Genomic DNA, 18,840 nt, shown 5'->3' with positions numbered 1-18,840 from the left:
AAATGTCAATTAATAGTCGAAATTCGAAAAGTGGTGGGATTCAATAAAAAAAAATTTAAAACAAGTGTGCTTTGACAAAAAAAATTTTATAAGATGGTTTTCAACAAAATTTGGTTTTTATAAGATGATTTTCAACAAATTTTCTAATCCCAATTTTCATCGATTTTGTTCCAATAATCCCAATTTTGGATCATTCCAAAATAATCCGAACTTTAGGGGTTCCTCTTTTCTTCAATCCCAAACCGGTCAACGAAAGTCAATGACCTATTATATCAGGTCACTTGACATGTCAAGTCCTGATTTGTCAAAAACTTAAAAAAAAAATACAAAAAAACCAAAAAAAAAAAAAAAAGAAAACCAGCAGCCTCCCCTTCCCCCACCAGTCGTATGTCGCCTTCGTCGCCCCTTCCCCCACCAGCCGTACGCCGTGGCGTCTCCCCTCCCACACAGAATCACCGCATCTCCCTCTGCCACATAGGATCGCCAGATTGACGTTTTCCCCCCTCCCCGAAACCCCCTCCCATACCCCCACATAACCACCAATGAAACCCCTCCCCACTGCCAAAAATCCCAAATTGCTCCTCCCACCACCTCGAAACCCTAGCGGCTAGAGTTTTCGATGGTGGGGGATGGGTTTTTGGTGATTTTCGAGAGTAAGGGAGTTGGTTTTTAGGGGTTTTCGAGTGGAGAAAGAGATTTCAAGGGAAGGAGTGGTTGCCGGAAAACGGGAAAGGGAGAAAAGGAGGGAGGTTGGGGGATCGCAACACCGCGCGCATAGGGAAGGGAAACCGGTGGAAAGGAGGGGAATCAGCGGCGCAGGGGGACGGGTAATAGCAGCAGCCGGTGGTTTTGGGGGTTTGGCTGGTGGCTGAAATTGGAAGGGATTTTATTGGTGGTCGGGGTTGGGTTTCAGGGAGGGGTTTTATTGGTGGTTGCGTAGGGGTTTTGGGGAGAGGGGACGGTGGTTTTGAGAGGACGCCGGAGTGGCGACTCTGCTGGTGGAGGAGAGACGGCGGTCCGGCGAGGGAGGTGGCTGGCTGGGCGGGTTGCCGATCTGGCTGAGTTTCGAAATAGGTGTTTATTTATTTATTTTTTTGTATTTTAACCAATTAAATCACGACACGTGTCACTTAAACAAAAAATAATAATTCAACCCATTTAACCGATAACCGGTATTTGGGATTGAAGAAAAAGAAGACCCTCTAAAGTTCGGATTATTCCAGAATAATCGAAAGTTGAGATTATTCTTCCAAAATTGATGAAAGTTGGGATTATTTTTTCTAATTTTTCCTTTTTTTTAAAGGTAAGATACAAGGGAGAAATTTAGAAACGTCTTTTCGCAGGACCGAAAATACTAAACCAGTCACGTTTGATCCCGTTTGGAGTGTCTGATTTATTTTTCTAGTCCGGGCCAATTTTATAACACATTGACTAAATTGCCCCTGTCATCGTGTGCAGTTGTGCACCGTGTTGGGGTGAGAAACGCTCTAAGTCGGCAACACTTCTTTAATTCTTTTATCAATTGAATTATTATTCCCAACTTTTATTTTACTCTCAATTTGGGGATTCAAGTTCTGATTAATTGAATCACCTTCTCGCAATTTAGGGTTTCAACTACGCTTCCAGTTTCTTACGTCGAATTGCTCGCTATTTTGCCGGAGTAAATCATAATGGTTAGTCTTCTGCAATTCATCTCTTCCGAATTTCTTTGTTAATTTTGTAATTGAACAACTCGCATAAAACATTCAATGTTTATTGTGAATTCATAATATTTTCAATTCATTGTTGGCAAACCTAATTTCCCTAATCACTTTTCTGAATATAGTTTGTTGTTGAGTACTATTGTATGTTGTTCATATGTTTACTGCGTCTTTCTTGTTCATAGTTGTATCTTTTGCGTTGTTCTGGATTAAAGAGGAGTTTTTTTTAGCATGATTGAGGCAAACGGTATAATTTAAACAATCGTGGAATAGTAATAAGGAAGAAAAAAGTCAAAAGAATTTGAATATTTAGCTATCTTTTAGTGTGCAAATATGGGAATGTGGCTTACCCTGTACATGGGAGCAAATTGATCTTAGGCACGGCGACATGGTTAGCCTTTGCCTTTATTCTTTGCGATTAGGGGCTATTTTGAAGTAATGAATATCCGTATTTTACTTCTTGGAAATTTATATTCGATTTGACTAGCTGAATTGGTTTGTGTTCAACTCTCGTGCACTCAACAATTTGATTTAAGAGTTTGTATAAGGAGGTTTATTTTTGGAATTTGGATATGCTGGAGGTGTTGTGTTGTGGATTATTGATGATTGTTTAGGATGTCGATTGCCTCGATATAGTATATTTCAGTTGTATGGTGATATATAAAATCAATTTACTGAACATTTTAGTTTGCTCTTATGAACCTTCTCAACTGCACATTCATATTGCCTCTTTTGTGTATTGGCTGAATTTTCAACTTTTGTTCCAGGCAACACTTGCCGATTCTTTCTTGGCGGATCTGGATGATTTATCAGACAATGAAGCTGATGTCGTGGTGAGTTTATTACTTTTAGTCTTAATCTTATCTTACAGTTTTTGATGTTTAAGTTCAGTGTGTGAAGAGTATGTTAAATAATTGGTCGTGTATGTTAAATAATTGAATTTTGATGTCAAGGTCGTAATGAGAGTAATTACAGGGAAAATTTTTGTTGTTAGTTTGTATGTCTTTAATAGCTTTTGTTTGTTTCTTTTGTAGGTGGAAGAAGATGCTGATGCTGACAACATGGAGGAGGATATAGACGGAGAGTTAGCTGACATAGAATCTCTGAATTATGATGATCTTGATAGCGTTTCCAAACTACAAAAATCTCAACGTTACACTGATATAATGCAGGTAAGATGATGAACATTACATGTTTACAATTGGTTTTTGACCCTCTGTAGGAGTTCTTGCGACGTTGTTATGTTAATTAGCTGCCAAATTATTATGATTTTTTCAGCAGTTATGTATATAGGTCTCAGTTTGTTTTTTTCCCCCCTTCTTTTTTCTATTGTGAAAGATGGCTTTCGCTTCATTTGCATGACTTTCATCCTGTGCCTCTTGTTTGGTTTGTTGAAAGTGCTGACTCTGATTGCTGAGGGCTCTCCTTCATTCTCCCTTTTTGCGCTGGGCCCCTTGTCTGCTTATCTTGTTTCGATGCTTAATAATTTTTCCAGGGTGAGAAGAGGGGGGGGGGGGGGGGGGAGGTGTTGCCAATTGGATGTTCAGATGTACTGATTTCTGAGTTTTATTTAGCTGTATGGTCATCAATAACTTGTTCTTGAAATTGCAGAAAGTTGAAGATGCATTGCTAAAAGGTTCAGAGATTCCTGAACATGGAATAGTTTTGGAAGATGATCCCGAATATCAGCTGATTGTTGACTGCAATGCTTTGTCAGTGGATATTGAGAATGAGATTATTATTATCCATAATTTTATCCGTGACAAGTACCGTCTAAAGTTTCCTGAGCTTGAATCGCTCGTTCATCACCCCATTGACTATGCTCGTGTTGTGAAGAAGATTGGTAATGAAGTGGACTTGACCCTAGTTGATCTGGAAGGGCTGCTGCCTTCTGCCATCATTATGGTTGTTTCAGTCACTGCTTCAACCACCAGTGGTAAGCCACTTCCAGAGGATGTTTTACAGAAGACTGTTGAGGCGTGTGATCGTGCAATTGAGCTTGATTCAGCAAGGAAAAAAGTCCTTGATTTTGTTGAAAGCAGAATGGTATATATAGCACCTAATCTTTCAGCTATTGTTGGGAGTGCTGTTGCAGCAAAACTAATGGGGACTGCTGGAGGTTTGGCCGCATTAGCTAAGATGCCAGCTTGTAATGTTCAGCTACTTGGGGCCAAAAGGAAGAATTTGGCCGGCTTTTCGACTGCAACATCTCATTTTCGTGTTGGCTATATTGAGCAGACAGAGGTATTTCAGAGTACGCCCCCTCCTTTGAGAATGCGTGCATGTCGTCTTTTGGCTGCAAAGTCAACCCTTGCAGCTCGAGTAGATTCAACGAGAGGAGATTCAACTGGCAAGACTGGAAGGACATTACGAGAAGATATCCGTAAAAAGATTGAGAAGTGGCAAGAGCCTCCACCTCCTAAGATCCCAAAACCTCTTCCCGTGCCTGATTCAGAACCTAAAAAGAAAAGAGGTGGGCGTAGGCTAAGGAAGATGAAGGAAAGGTAGACCTGTCATTGGCTTAAAGTATCAGGGTGATTTCTTTCCATACATTATTTTCTTACTGTGTTCTTGTCCTGTTTTGCAGATATGCTGTCACAGATATGAGGAAATTGGCTAACAGGATGCAGTTTGGTGTGCCTGAAGAGAGTTCTCTTGGTAAAATTCCTCACTTTAGTGTAACAAAGCCTAAATCTTTTTGATTTGCATCTTTGTGTAGAATTCAGGAAATTCAGGTATATAATTTGAATAGAATGCGGATAATCTAGGCAAGCTAATGAGGTACATATTCATATTAGATAAGAATTTCTAAAGTTACCTTTGTCACTTTATTCTGGTGCAAATCAAGTTCAAAATTTAATATTCTGATGTGGATGTGAGTTTGTTATTTATTTTTATTTTTAAATTTTATCTTTTTAATTAGTCAAGTAGTTTCCCTTCTTAGAATAATTGCATGTCTTACAATTCATTTTCCTTTTGCTAAGGTGATGGTTTGGGAGAAGGTTATGGTATGCTTGGTCAAGCTGGAAGTGGGAAGTTACGTATGTCTGCTGGTCCAAGCAAGCTTGCAGCAAAAGTTGCTAAGAAGTAAGTTTTTTCTACTACCTCCGTTAATTATTATCTGCAACTTAGGGGTATTATTTGTGAGATATAAAATATTCCAAAGTTGCAGATAATAATTTACATAGGTAGTAGTTAATTAGTGCTTGGAGGTTGGTTTTTGAGATTGTGTTGGGGGTGGTTGACGTATGCTTTTCTGACATCTCTTTGTTTTTAAAATCAGATTCAAGGAAAAGCGCTATGGAAGCAGTGGTGCTACCTCAGGGTTAACTTCAAGTTTGGCATTTACCCCTGTGCAGGTCTGTACCTTATTTGACCTTTTGTTTGATTTATACCTTAAAATAATCTCTTTGTCCACAATAATTGTCCTTGATGTTATCATTATTATTATTTTTTTCGTGTTTACCGCTGTGCAGGCATGTACTGAGTTTTCTCTTTCGTTTGATTTTTAACTACAAGAACTCCCTTTGCCCCACAATTATTGTCCCTTTTTAGTTTGTCTCACTGGATATTTGTTCTTTTGTTGATGATTGTTTATTCACGCAACTCCCTTTCTCTTATTTCTAGTGTGCTAGAGTTTTTCTAGTCGACCTTAGCCTGATTTCACCTCTCCCTGTTTACTTAGATTTCCTGTACTCTATTCCCCATAAGTTATCTAGACTCCTTAATATTTGTTCAAAAGTCTAATAGGACAAATCACTGCGGGATGAATGAAGTAGAAAGTAATGCCAATGATTTGTTTTTGTGAACTACTTAGTTGCTCAATAGTTGCAAGTATTCTAGTGATTGCACAATGTCTCTATTCCTTTAGCCATAAAATATTGTGCACTTGCCCTTATACCTAGTAAATCTCTAAGCTAACTTAAAATAAAGCAAGGAATACTAGAATTTTGGTTATTCTGCAGTCTGCACTATAACATCTTAGATTCCTTATTTTCCTAGTCTTGTTTTGTCACTCTACTGTTTCAATAGTCGAAATTTTGCCAATAGCATCTTTCATCTGACATTTAATATTGTTTTTGATATTGGACTATTTTGTAGGTTGTTTCTAGATACTCTTAATATATTGGACCTAGAAAAGTATTATGCTTATTCTTTCTTTTGGGCTTCTGATTCTTTGTAGATAGCCTTTGCACGAGTCCTCTGGCACTATTGTACTATTTGATACTTCGTATATGGCATTAGCGGCCTTTTTATTATTATAATTATTTTGCTTCTCCGTAACTACACGTACATCTTTACTATTGGATGTCCTCTAATTTGGAGGCCAATCAAAATGCGGATTATGGTTTTGTGTTGTTTTATCCTTTTCTAGGTCTCCATAATTTGAAGTTTGCAATGAATGGCTATATGTTGGGAACTTTAGGAATAGTGACAAATTGACAATCACATTACCTTAGACTTTTTCCATTAAAGGGGAATCACTATGCTTTTGCCTTTTGGAGTTAGTTTAGCATAAACAGAATAATCTAATAGTTTTTGTGCTTCACATCTCATATTAGTTGTTGTGCTATTTTTATTTGGTTTTGCTTGAAGTGGTAGGTGGTGTTTTCCAGCGGATAGGGCTCTGATTTAAGACTTTATTGGTACTTATATTGAAGATATGTACGCCTTGGCTGTAATATGCCTAATAGCCCCTTTTATCTGAAACAATAGATCTTGTTGTCCAACTACCATTCTAGATTTGTTATAATAAATCTGTCTTGCCAGGGGAAGAAGAGAGAGGGGGGGGGGGGGGGGGGGGGTGAATCATTTTTGGAATCTCCCTTATGATTGTTATAAATCAACATGACTGGCATTGGGCACACCCTAGGATGAAATTTTAGATACTGGTCTTGTCTCTTGTCAACACATACTAAAATCTTTTACACTTTAAGAGAGAGAGGGGGGGGGGGGGGGGGTATTCCTATGTGCTTACATGGTTAAAACGAATTGTTGGAGGGTGTGATAGGGATAATTCCAGATCACTTCCCATCTGCTTTTCTTTGGGTGCTATTTATAGATTTTAGTAACACCTTAACTGGAAATTGCTTATGCCTTATGCAATGCTCCCATACCATGACACTCGCCAAAAATCCATAGCACCCTTAAGTTATATGTGGAAAGGAAGAGGTCAGTCTATTTGTTTTGTAGGTTTTGGCACTTATTCTGGCAATAAATTGTGTGCAGCTGGTATTTACTTCCAATTCACTGTCTGCTTCTCTAGGCAACATAGAACATTCATGTATCGTAGACCCATAATACTGAACTTTGTCTTTCCCTTACTGTAGTCTATGCAAAGATTGTTCAAAGTTTAAACAGCATCAGTTTCATTTACAGTCATAGTGTAAAAATTATTTTGGTTGTGATGTTTTATCTACCATTGGGAAATTTTCATGAAAAACGCTCCTTGTGATATTTGATTAAAATTTGCTGCTGATGTTGAATTTCTGTTGTACCTTTTCATGCAGGGCATTGAACTTTCAAATCCACAGGCTCATGCACATCAACTTGGTAGTGGAACTCAGAGTACATATTTTTCTGAAATAGGCACATTTTCAAAAATCAAGAGTAACTTGAGTAGAATATGAGCTTCTACTGGTATTCAAATGTTTGCCCGTATCAGTTTAGTGCTTTATGGAGAGTGCAAGTTTACTATGGAAATTGAACATGCTCAAACAAATGCTCTCAACTATCAGTGTATCATTAAGCTACCAGGTTAAGATTGCAAAATTTTGTGGCAATTGTTATCTTTGAGCTTAAAGAAAAATCTAATTTGTCTATCTTCAGCACATGTACATGACTTTATGAATCTCACTATATTTAAAACATATTTTGAACCTGAATTGCCAAAAAGTATAAAAATTATGTTCATGAAAATAATTTCTACTACTTGTTTTGTTAGTTGATTCATGTTAGTTTAGGGATCTATGTTAAGTCCATGCTGAAAATTTAGATTTGTGATAGAGAGAATAGTTCTTTAACACAAAGGAGTCAGCGTTCTATTCTCCTTTGTTTTTATTGCAGCTGGTTGTCTGAAACCCCATGTCATACTGAGAATGAAGAGACAATTGAGGTACAATAACTTGTCGTTGTGGGGCTTTGGGCATGATTGGGATGGTTAGCTCAGGATCAAAGACTGTACACTGTTATGTTTGGGATGGGGAAGAGAGAAAATGAAGGTGGTGAGAGAATGTGGTGGCCGGTGGATCAGGTGGTTGCAATGCAGGCAGGCAGTCTTGCAGGGCAATAGAAAGTGGGTTGTGGATGGCTTACTTCATAGGTTTGTAGTTCTTATTTTGGTTAATATAAATTTAACTATGAATCATTATTCAGTCATCTAATGCATATTTTATGGATCATATCATTAGAATCAATATTTTTTGGTAGTGACTTGACACGGCCTAATACTAAAATCTGCAATCAGCAGTCTGGCGCGGTGATGCCTAAAACTACAGGCAATAGTGAAATGTTTGTTTGATAATTAGAAACTAATTTATCATTCAATCAAAGCAATTATACTTAATAATTGCAAATAATTTGTAGAAATTATATTTTAAGAAATTAAAATATCATGTTACCAATATTTTCTACAGACTATAATACTACCATTGCAGCTCTATTATGATTTAAAATGAGAAGTAATTGAAAAATGGGGGATATTCTGCATGAACGTTTGAGTATGTATTAGTATTATTGTGGTAAAATTGTTTATCTGGAAAATCTCTTGGGTCAATCTCAAAGAAAGTCATCTGATGACTGTATATACTTCAGATTTTAGTTCAAAACAATAATTACAGTATCTTATATTTAAACAGGGACTTTATTAGTGTAAAAAAGGTTTTATACTTTATGTACTTTAATATTTACTGTAATTAATAAAAATTGTTGTAATGATTATTTACTTGTATTTCGACGATCTCAGTAGTATGGTAATTACAATGTTGTTTTGAGAGAATTTTACTAGATTTTAATGCTATGTTCGCATCAAAAAATTTGCCAAATGGTAAATGCGCCTTTGACCCAAGTTACCCAACCGACCGATTCACAGTGTCACAAACTCACAATCGAGTATTTTTAAGCAATGATATACTTTGTAATATTCCGGAATTGTTGATAAAAATTATCTAGTCCAAAAATAACCCCAAATTACTTGACATTAACCCGATCCAACTAAGTGTTTTGACAAGGCTCAAATGTGTCACCAACAACAACTAAACGGGTAGTGGATCTGCCAAGGCGATAGCATACTCAAAGCAATTTTTTGTGTAAACGGGTAGAGTATTGTGTAAAAGTCGCTTAGTTGCAGGCTTGCAGCCCTTGGAGGTTGTGAATCTATGATGATAATGTCTACATTGTTGAATATCATCTATCCATGTTTGGTATCCTACTTTGGGAAACAAATTATGAGTTGTGACTATTTGTAAGAACATAATTTGGTTTTCTTGTTTTGTAGTTGACAAAAGTACATTATTATTGCCTAAATAGTTAGAAGGTTACAATCTGTTGCGGAAAATCCTTATTTTAATTATTTTTGCTGTAAATCTCTACTTTTGTTCTCTCTCTCTTTATTTATTTATTATTTTTTGAAACTGAAACCAACAATTTCTTTAATTTATTTATTATGATATATTTGTAAAAATAATTCTCCATTTTAGGCCTAATCAACAATCAAAATAATATCTATCACATGAGCCACGCTATTAATTGAATATCGAAAAATATTAGCATTACCATGTGGCCCATGTGAAGTGTATCACAATGTGATCTTTTCTCCTAAACTCCCGGGTTTGCTTCAATTGCTGACTTTTATGTACTCCCTCGTCTCAAATTACTCGCAACGTTTTGACTTTTTGCACTATTCATATATCTCACTTTGACCATCATTTTTAGCTATTATATGAAAGCCAATGTAATCATATAATATGTTGTTGGGTCTATTTTAATGTATAGTTTCTTAATATAAACTTTTAATAGCTTATATAAGTATATAATATAAGATATTAACGGTCAAACATGTGTATCGGCAAATATATCCACTTAAAATGTTGCAAGTAAACTGAGACAGAGGGAGTACATTTTTTGTCACTCAAATAGATATATGCAATTTTTTCGCAGAAAAAGAGTAATATCTAAGGGCCTGTTCATATTTACTGAACTGAGCTGAACTGAACTGAACTGATTGGAACTGAACTGAACTGAACTGATTGGAACTGAACTGAACTGAACTAAACTGAATTGAGCTGAAATGAATATTTTATGTGAGAGGGAAATTAAGAGCTGAACTGAACAGAACTGATTGGAACTGAACTGAACTGAACTGAACTGATTGGAGCTGAACTGAACTGAACTGAACTGAAATTAAGTAAATGTGAACAGACCCTAAGTGGTCTAATAAAAAGGATTGGAAATTATCCGTGCATATAGGAACTTCTTTAGGCATTCCACTCGATGAAATGACTCGATATATTTTTTTTAATTGATTATTAATTTAGATCTCGTAGATCCGCATAGAATATAAAAACTCAAATGCCTTAATTCAAGAATGACACTTATCTTAAGATGAGAGTAATTATAACACTTTCGAATTGTAGGCTTAATCTGATTTGATGAATAGTATTTTAATTAACTAATAAATTAATAATGAAGCAAGGCAGAAGTTTATCTATATAAGCTCACTAGACAGAAAGTCAAATGGCCAAGTACAGAGGAAAAGAGGGTGCAATAATATGGCTAGTCAAATGATGTCATCTGTTTTTTCACGAGCATTGGTTTCTTCAACTCGTTCTACTCTTTCTCAAGGTACTTTTACTCTTTAGAAACATTATTTTGAGTTGATCTGCCAATATCTAATGTTGTTAGTAGTTACATTTTTGACGAGATCAATAAGATGACATGTTATTGCTCCTAATGTTGTTCCTCTAGTTGTTAACTAGATTTCATTATATCATTGTAACTCGTTTAAACTATTACTATTGACTTATATTTGAACTTATTTTCACCGTACCAAAACTTATATGTGAGTGTTTCAGAACTTATTATTTTATCCAAACTTATTTTGTCTGAACTTTTTGTACTTGTTTGAACTGTTATGAATTGTTTGAAATAAGACAAAATGAGATAAATTAAGTTGAAGGAAAATGGATCCTTAGAGTAGCAAAAAGGGTCAAAGTTTCTTGGGACACAAATTGGGTTTGGGAACTCAATTCATTACCTACTATTGTTACACACTTAAACTAGTCTATAAGTTAACCATTGCAATGTGTTACATTACATACCAATTCACATGTTTCGGTTAGTCGTTCGAGGGGATTAGAGAATTAGATTACACTGATTTGACCACGTATTATAAACCTAATGTTGCACTAATTGAATAACGGAGGAAGTAATCTAAAGACATCGTACAAAAGTTATATTGAACTTAGAGTCCTTACTAGTCTTTGAATTAAGGTGTACTACATCTGTTTTATCATGAATTAACTTTGTGAAATTAAATGCTTCAGTTCCAATTATTTGTTCAAGGCTAATGCTGCAGTATCTGTACTTGTTTCTTAGGGAGAGCTTGTCAGTTGAGAAGAGTAGTCTGCAGATACAGCACAACTGCAGCCGCCGAGGAACCCATCACTCCACCAGTAAAGGTGAAATATACTCAGCTTCTAATAAATGGACAGTTTGTGGATTCAGCTTCAGGTGAGATTTCCACTGAAACTATGAATCAATAGATTAAATTTCATCCGTGTTAAAGATAATACAACAATTTTCTATGTGGTTTAGGTAAAAAATTCAAGACAAATGACCCTAGAACAGGTAATGTGATTGCTGAGGTTGCTGAGGGTGATGTTGAGGATATCAATCGCGCAGTTGCTGCTGCTCGCAAAGCTTTTGATGAAGGGCCTTGGCCTAAGATGACTGCTTATGTAATTTGCTAGTATTATTCCTTCTTTTCTTTCTCTGAAGCTAGCTCCTATATTTTGTGTAGCTAACTCTCAGCCTTATCATTTTACAGCAAAGATCACAAATCCTGTTAAAGTTTGCTGATCTACTTGACCAGCACACTGATGAGATTGCTGCCCTTGAGACGTGGGACAATGGAAAGCCATATTGAGCAAGCTGCTAAAATCGAACTACCAATGTGTGCTCGCATAATGAGATATTATGCTGGTGGGTGTAAAATAGGTGCTTTCTTAGCTGTTTTATAGAATGAAAACTTGTTTTTGTGTTTCCTAACGGATTTGTATGTTCAAATTCCTCAGGATGGGCGGATAAAATACATGGTCTAACTATGCCTGCTGATGGACCTCATCATGTACAAACCCTCCATGAACCCATAGGTGTAGCAGGACAAATTATCCCATGGAATTTCCCTCTTCTCATGTTTGTGTGGAAGATCGGGCCTGCATTAGCTTGTGGAAATTCCGTTGTTATGAAGACTGCAGAACAAACACCATTGACTGCCCTTTATGCAGCAAAACTTCTCCATGAGGTACTATTATCCGCCTGGTCTTTTTGGTCCTGTTCATCATCTATATGACACTATAAAGAGTTTCTCGAGTGGTTTCCTTCACTTAGATGAACACAGAAAAGATTCATTTAGAGTGGATAGTATAATATAGGATTAAGGCAGGTGATCCAAATAATGTCAGAGCTAAACCATTCATAAAATCTATGTTGCTTAGTTGCTTATAGATGAAACTTAATTTGCTTTAAATTGTTTTATCACATAGATGAAATGAAACTTAACTCGATTAAACTCTGTATCAATGTTGTGGCAGGCCGGACTTCCTGATGGTGTTCTAAATGTGGTTTCTGGTTATGGTCCTACTGCCGGTGCTGCTCTAGCATCTCACATGGATGTGGACAAGGTAATGAGACTAATGACTAATAAGCACCCCATATGCAGAAGTATTTCATAAAGCAGAAGAGAGGCTATATTAACCGTATCCTGCCATCTATGAGCGTGCAGGACACAATAGATAAGAGTTATTTAGTGTCTTTGTGTCTAGGACTGTTATCTGACATATAGTCCGCGTTGTATTGTTGCAGCTGGCCTTTACTGGATCAACTGAGACCGGAAAACTGGTGCTTGAGATGGCAGCAAAGAGTAATCTAAAGTCGGTGACTTTGGAGCTTGGAGGGAAATCTCCTTTCATTGTGTGCAAGGATGCTGATATAGATAAGGCTGTTGAACTCGCTCACTTTGCCCTTTTCTTCAATCAGGTAAGTGGAACAATTTTTTTGTTATTTAGTCTCTTATTTTTATGCTTGCCATAACCCATATGTATATGTACTTACAAGGATATGATCATTTTTGCAGGGACAATGCTGCTGTGCTGGCTCGCGTACATATGTACATGAAAGTGTATACGATGAGTTTGTTGAGAAAGCAAAGGCGCGTGCCATAAAGCGTGTTGTTGGCGATCCATTCAGGAAGGACATTGAACAAGGTCCTCAGGTATGCAAGTTGTAAATTGATTTAAAACTACACCTTTTTACAGTAGTTGGAGGACTTCTGAAAAACTCACTATTCTTTGAGTTTCTCAGATTGATTCAGAGCAATTTGAGAAGGTGATGCGATACATAAGATCCGGTATTGAGAGTGGAGCTAAGCTCGAAACAGGAGGAGAACAATTAGGGTAAAAGGGATTCTACATTCAACCCACTGTTTTCTCCAATGTCAATGAAGACATGCTGATTGCAAAGGATGAAATATTTGGTCCTGTTCAGTCTATCTTAAAGTTCAAGTGAGTTCATTCTATTTATCCACTCCCTTTGACATTCTTTCAGTATGATAGATTATTACTAAATATCCTGTCTCATCATCTATTATGTAGGGACCTTGGAGAGGTGGTTCGACGAGCCAATGCTTCACCCTATGGGCTAGCAGCCGGAGTCTTCACCCAGGATATAGACACTGCTAATACCTTAGCTCGGGCCTTAAGAGTTGGCACGGTGTGGGTGAACTGCTTCGATGTCTTCGATGCAGGCATTCCGTTTGGTGGTTACAAGATGAGTGGACAAGGAAGGGAGAAGGGAATTTACAGTCTGATGAATTATCTGCAAGTCAAGGCTGTGGTTACTCCTTTGAAGGATCCTGCTTGGCTATGAAAACACACACAAATTATCAAAATTTTCCCTCTTTTTCTGCAGGATTACTCCTTTGTCTGCAATAATTAACACAATTTTTTGTGCCTTGTTAGTTTTATTTTTGTGGTTCATTGTTTGTGTTGGGTGGAATGAACTGAGCAATTTTGTAATGTTGAAGTCAATTGGCAAAACGTCAAGAAAAGTGACACTTACTACTTGCTAAACTATAGAGAGAATATGATAAATAGAATAAACTCAATCACTTGATTCATAATGATGATGGCCATGGCTAATAAATAATACACCGTTTCCCTAACCCGATAGAATTAGGAAATAATAAAAGATATCAAAAAGATATTATGCTAAGCATAAAATATATACTAAGCATAAAATATGGAAACTAAATATATCCAATTAATTTCCTAAAATATATCCTCCAATACCCCCCCTTAAGTTGGAGCATGGGGATTGTAAATGCCCAACTTGGAAAGAAGATGATCAAACTGAGACTTCCCAAGCGCCTTAGTAAAAATATCTGCAAGTTGCTCCTTAGTGGAAACATAGGAAGGAGCAATTAAGCCCTCTGTAATAGCATCACGAACAATGTGACAATCAATCTCAATGTGCTTTGTACGTTCATGAAAAACTGGATTTCGAGCTATGTAAAGCAGATTGATTATCACAAAATAACTTGATCGCCTTAGGGTGTTGGACACCCAAACTCAAAAGCAAGGCCTTCAACCATTTTAACTAATGTGTGGTTGAAGCCATGCAACGATACTCAGCCTCGGAAGAAGAGAAAGAGACCGTGGGTTGCTTCTTGGTTTTCCACGAAATAGGAGATTTACCAAGAAAAACTAGCCAACCAGTCAACGAACGACGAGTAAGAGGACATGCCGCCCAATCTGAATCACACCAACCCTGCAAAGTCAGGTCACTATCTGCACTCAACAAAATACCCTGTCCCGGAGTACCCTTTAAATAACGAACCACCCTAAGAGCTGCTTCCCGATGCTCAATCCGAGGTTCGTGCATAAACTGTGAAAGAATATGAACCGAATATGCCAAATCTGGTCTAGTCACCGAGAGATAAATCAACCGCCCTACTAGTCTATGATAAGACTCAGGATCCTTAAGTAACTCACCACTAGCAAGACTTAGCTTGTGGTTCTGCTCCATCGGAAAACCACTTGGTTTCGCACCTAATAGCCCTGCTTCAGAAACAATATCCAAGGTGTATTTTCGTTGACACAAAAACAAACCTGATTTACTACGAGCAACTTCAATGCCCAAAAAATATTTCAAAGGACCAAGGTCCTTCATCTTAAAACAATCACCAAGATAAGCTTTGAACACATTTAATGCAGCGGAATCATTCCCAGAAATAATAAGATCATCAACATAAATTAAGACATTAATTTGAACATTGCCTTTAGTGTATGTGAAAAGAGAATAATCAGAGTAAGATTGAATAAAACCGTACCCTTTCAGAGCCGTAGTGAGCTTTGCAAACCAACATCTTGGAGCCTGTTTCAACCCATACAAAGACTTTCTCAAACGACACACCAAACTCGAATCCGAGCTCTCAAAACCAGGAGGTAATTTCATGTACACCTCCTCTTCTAGATCACCATGTAGGAAAGCATTATGAACATCCATCTGCTGAATCTCCCAGTTTTTTGAAACTGCTATAGCAAGAAAAGCGCGAATAGTAGTCATTTTTGCAACCGGAGCAAAGGTCTCACCATAATCAATGCCTTCTCTTTGATGATTACCAAAAACAACCAAACGCGACTTGAGACGTTCAATATCACCATTAGACAAAAATTTTGTCTTATACACCCATTGACAACCTAGAGCTTTCTTGCCGGGAGGAAGATGCTCCAATGTCCAAGTCCCATTATCTTCCAATGCCCTTATTTCTTCTTTCATAGAATTTCGCCAACCTTCGGATTTCATCGCTTCTTTAAAGGATTTTGGATCCTTTCCCAAAACAACAGCTGCAAGAAATTTGCGATAATTCACAGAAAACATGTCACAATTTATATAGTGTGTTAGAGGGTAAGGCGTACCTGAAGGAGGGATTGGAGACGTAGTGGACGGAGACGGACTTTTAGCAAAAACCGTATGTGTCACAAAATCACGATGCTTAACATTTGGAAACTTTTGGCGGAAACCACGACCCAATTGTTGATTATTAGAGCCATTAAAATCATCTTGCTCAAGAGGACCGGATTGAATAGTGGACTGATCTGAAATAGCTGAATCGGGCTGCCCAAGAGGCCCAACATGCGCTGAAGACTCAGCATGAGCAGTGGGCTGCTTGCCCGTGGACCCATCGGGCGATGGAAATCCATCGGTCTGGTCAGAAAGTAAACCGGGCTGATGGAAAGGAGGCCCAGCGTGCGATGGGTAGTCCGTGGCTGTTGAAACTGGGATTGGGCTTGGTGAGTGAACTGCTTGCTCATCCAGTAAATCCCCAACCTCTAATTCGTCATAGATAATTTGTGAAAAATCATCATGAATATTATGTTCTTCATACTCATTATTTGCAATGTTCACAACCTCGGGACTCACAAAAGGGAAGACTTCTTCAACAAATTTCACATCCCTTGAAACAAAAAATTCTTTTGTAGCCAAATCAAACAACCTCCATCCCTTTTTACCAAACGGATATCCTACAAACACACATTTTCTACTGCGACTAGCAAATTTGTCTCCATTTATTTTCTGATTATGAGCAAAGCATAGACATCCAAAAGTACGAAGTGCATCAAATAAGGGTGGTTTATTGAACAAAATTTCAAATGGAGTTTTATTTTGTAACAAGGGAGTGGGTGTACGATTAATTAGGTGAGCAGCGGCAAGAACACATTCCCCCCAAAAATAAATAGGCAAATTAGCTTGAAACCTCAAAGCTCTCCCAACTTCAAGAATGTGTTTATGTTTTCTCTCGACCCTTCCATTTTGTTGTGGAGTCCCCACACAAGAGGTTTGAAAAATAATTCCAGTAGCACTAAAATAATCACGCAAGCAATTAAATTCAGTGCCATTATCACTTTGCACAACCTTAATGGTTTGAGAAAATTGTCTATCAACCATTGCAACAAATGCTAAAAACATTCAAAAAACCTCAGTTTTATCAACCAACAAGTAAATCCAAACAACTCGAGAATAATCATCAACAATAGTCAAAAAATAACGAGCTCCACATGAAGAAACATGTCGATACGGACCCCACAAATCACAATGTATTTTCTCAAAAATCCTAGAAGCTCTACCATCACTCAAAGGAAATTTATCTCTAGGATGTTTAGCACGCATACATACCTCACACCCTTTAGAAAGATTATGTTTATTGCCATTAACATGAGGAAGTAACTTAACCACTTTTTCGGAAGGATGACCCATTCGACGATGCCACAACTCCAAGGTCGACTTTGCATTGTTCACATCAACATGATTCACCGAATCTGAATTGCTAAAATAGTATAGTCCGTCTCTCCTAGCTCCCGTTCCAATCAACTCCTTCGTTTGATCCTGTACAACACACATATAAGAATTATATTGGACAATACAATTAAGGTTATCTGTAATTTGTGACACAGAAAGCAAATTGCAACTCAAATTAGGAACATAAAGAACCCCGGTTAGGATGAGCTTGTCCGACAAACGGACATAACCAATTAAAGAAGTCAATATGGTGTCACCATTGGGAAGACCAACGGGACACTCAAAACTCTGCGTATCAAACAACCAAGATTTGTCTCCGGTTACATGATGAGTTGCCCCTGTGTCAATAATCCAAGAAGTAACGTCAAATTTTCCATTCAAACAATTGTTTGGAACATTAACATTACCAAACAATCCCGTAATTGCATTAACGTCAGAAACCGAATACTTCCCCCCCTGGACGCAAAAATCCTCACGGCCGTATTTGATAAGGGGTGATAAAAATGATGTTTCATCATCTCCAGTCATTGTATGAGGTTGTAAAAAAAAATTTAACCTGCTCTTGATACCATGCTAAACTATAGAGAGAATATGATAAATAGAATAAACTCAATCACTTGATTCATAATGATGATGGCCATGGCTAATAAATAATACACCGTTTTCCTAACCCGATAGAATTAGGAAATAATAAAAGATATCAAAAAGATATTATGCTAAGCATAAAATATATACTAAGCATAAAATATGGAAACTAAATATATCCAATTAATTTCCTAAAATATATCCTCCAATACTACTCCATAGTTTATATCATAATATGCAACTTCAGATGTTTAGAATTGTCAATTTTGTCTAAAGGGAAAACACTTATTCCTCCCATATATTTTTATAACCAAATCACGTGTCAAACGGTGCTATATAACTTGGAAAAATATGCGATTTTTTTTTTAGATATACAAAGTACTGTATTGTTTCCATTCTTATTTGCAAGTTGCAATATTTAATATTTTTACTCTCTTCATATTCTCACATGTGTCTAATTAACAACTTCTAAATATTTAGAAATAATCAAATAATGTATAATCATCTGGATTTTGATGTAAAGTGACAAGCAGACGAAGTATTGGATATCCTTTTTGATTTCCTTATATCATACATGTTGGTGGTGTCCAAGGTCCCACCTAAAGAGAATATTGAGCATTATTTGACCATATAATAGTACGGAATACTAGTTTTTTATCTGCTATCTACCAAGCAGTCTTCCCTCCGCATATTTTAATAGCCATTTAGACCTACCGACCCAATAAAAATAAGTATCGTATAAGGTTATACACAAGTTTTTTAGAGATATTAATAGTTAAATCCTAAACGAATAAATATTAATGCATTGATATTTTAATTGATCGATAATATAAAATGAATAGAGTATAAAATTAAGCTGTTATTTAGCGTTTCCCACTAATCGATAGTTTAAAGTATTAATTAATGGAAGTAGATGGAGTTATAGCAGCATTTTCTATATAAAGTGATCACTAATCAGAATTCAAAATGTTCTTGCTTT

At 36.9% G+C, this 18,840-nt stretch overlaps 2 protein-coding genes and 1 pseudogene across 3 annotated transcripts; 2 read left to right on the top strand and 1 right to left on the bottom strand.

Moving 5' to 3' along the window:
- The first annotated feature begins 1,522 nt into the window (after positions 1 to 1,522).
- Positions 1,523 to 7,622, top strand: LOC145582839 (U4/U6 small nuclear ribonucleoprotein Prp31 homolog). The gene is made up of 8 exons (XM_081639867.1): positions 1,523 to 1,673; positions 2,468 to 2,533; positions 2,735 to 2,872; positions 3,312 to 4,204; positions 4,288 to 4,358; positions 4,685 to 4,787; positions 4,984 to 5,059; positions 7,211 to 7,622. Exons 1-8 carry the CDS (start codon positions 1,671 to 1,673, stop codon positions 7,328 to 7,330), a joined length of 1,470 nt encoding a protein of 489 aa, XP_081495993.1. The 5' UTR covers positions 1,523 to 1,670; the 3' UTR covers positions 7,331 to 7,622.
- A 2,830-nt stretch (positions 7,623 to 10,452) lies between these two features.
- Positions 10,453 to 13,844, top strand: LOC145581750 (aldehyde dehydrogenase family 2 member B7, mitochondrial-like; annotated as a pseudogene). The gene is made up of 10 exons (XR_014099676.1): positions 10,453 to 10,541; positions 11,295 to 11,429; positions 11,514 to 11,656; positions 11,746 to 11,900; positions 11,993 to 12,222; positions 12,512 to 12,601; positions 12,783 to 12,956; positions 13,054 to 13,191; positions 13,281 to 13,480; positions 13,571 to 13,844. The product of XR_014099676.1 is annotated as an aldehyde dehydrogenase family 2 member B7, mitochondrial-like (transcript).
- A 428-nt stretch (positions 13,845 to 14,272) lies between these two features.
- Positions 14,273 to 17,804, bottom strand: LOC145580688 (uncharacterized). The gene is made up of 6 exons (XM_081637812.1): positions 17,154 to 17,804; positions 15,896 to 16,388; positions 15,677 to 15,823; positions 15,341 to 15,580; positions 14,672 to 15,034; positions 14,273 to 14,406 (listed from the first exon to the last, which is right to left on the bottom strand). Exons 1-6 carry the CDS (start codon positions 17,802 to 17,804, stop codon positions 14,273 to 14,275), a joined length of 2,028 nt encoding a protein of 675 aa, XP_081493938.1.
- Between the last annotated feature and the right edge of the window lie 1,036 nt (positions 17,805 to 18,840).

Source organism: Chenopodium album, chromosome 15 (genome assembly GCF_948465745.1).
Source record: "Chenopodium album chromosome 15, dcCheAlbu1.1, whole genome shotgun sequence".
Lineage (NCBI taxonomy): Eukaryota > Viridiplantae > Streptophyta > Magnoliopsida > Caryophyllales > Amaranthaceae > Chenopodium > Chenopodium album.
This window is presented reverse-complemented; position numbering and strand designations above follow the sequence as displayed.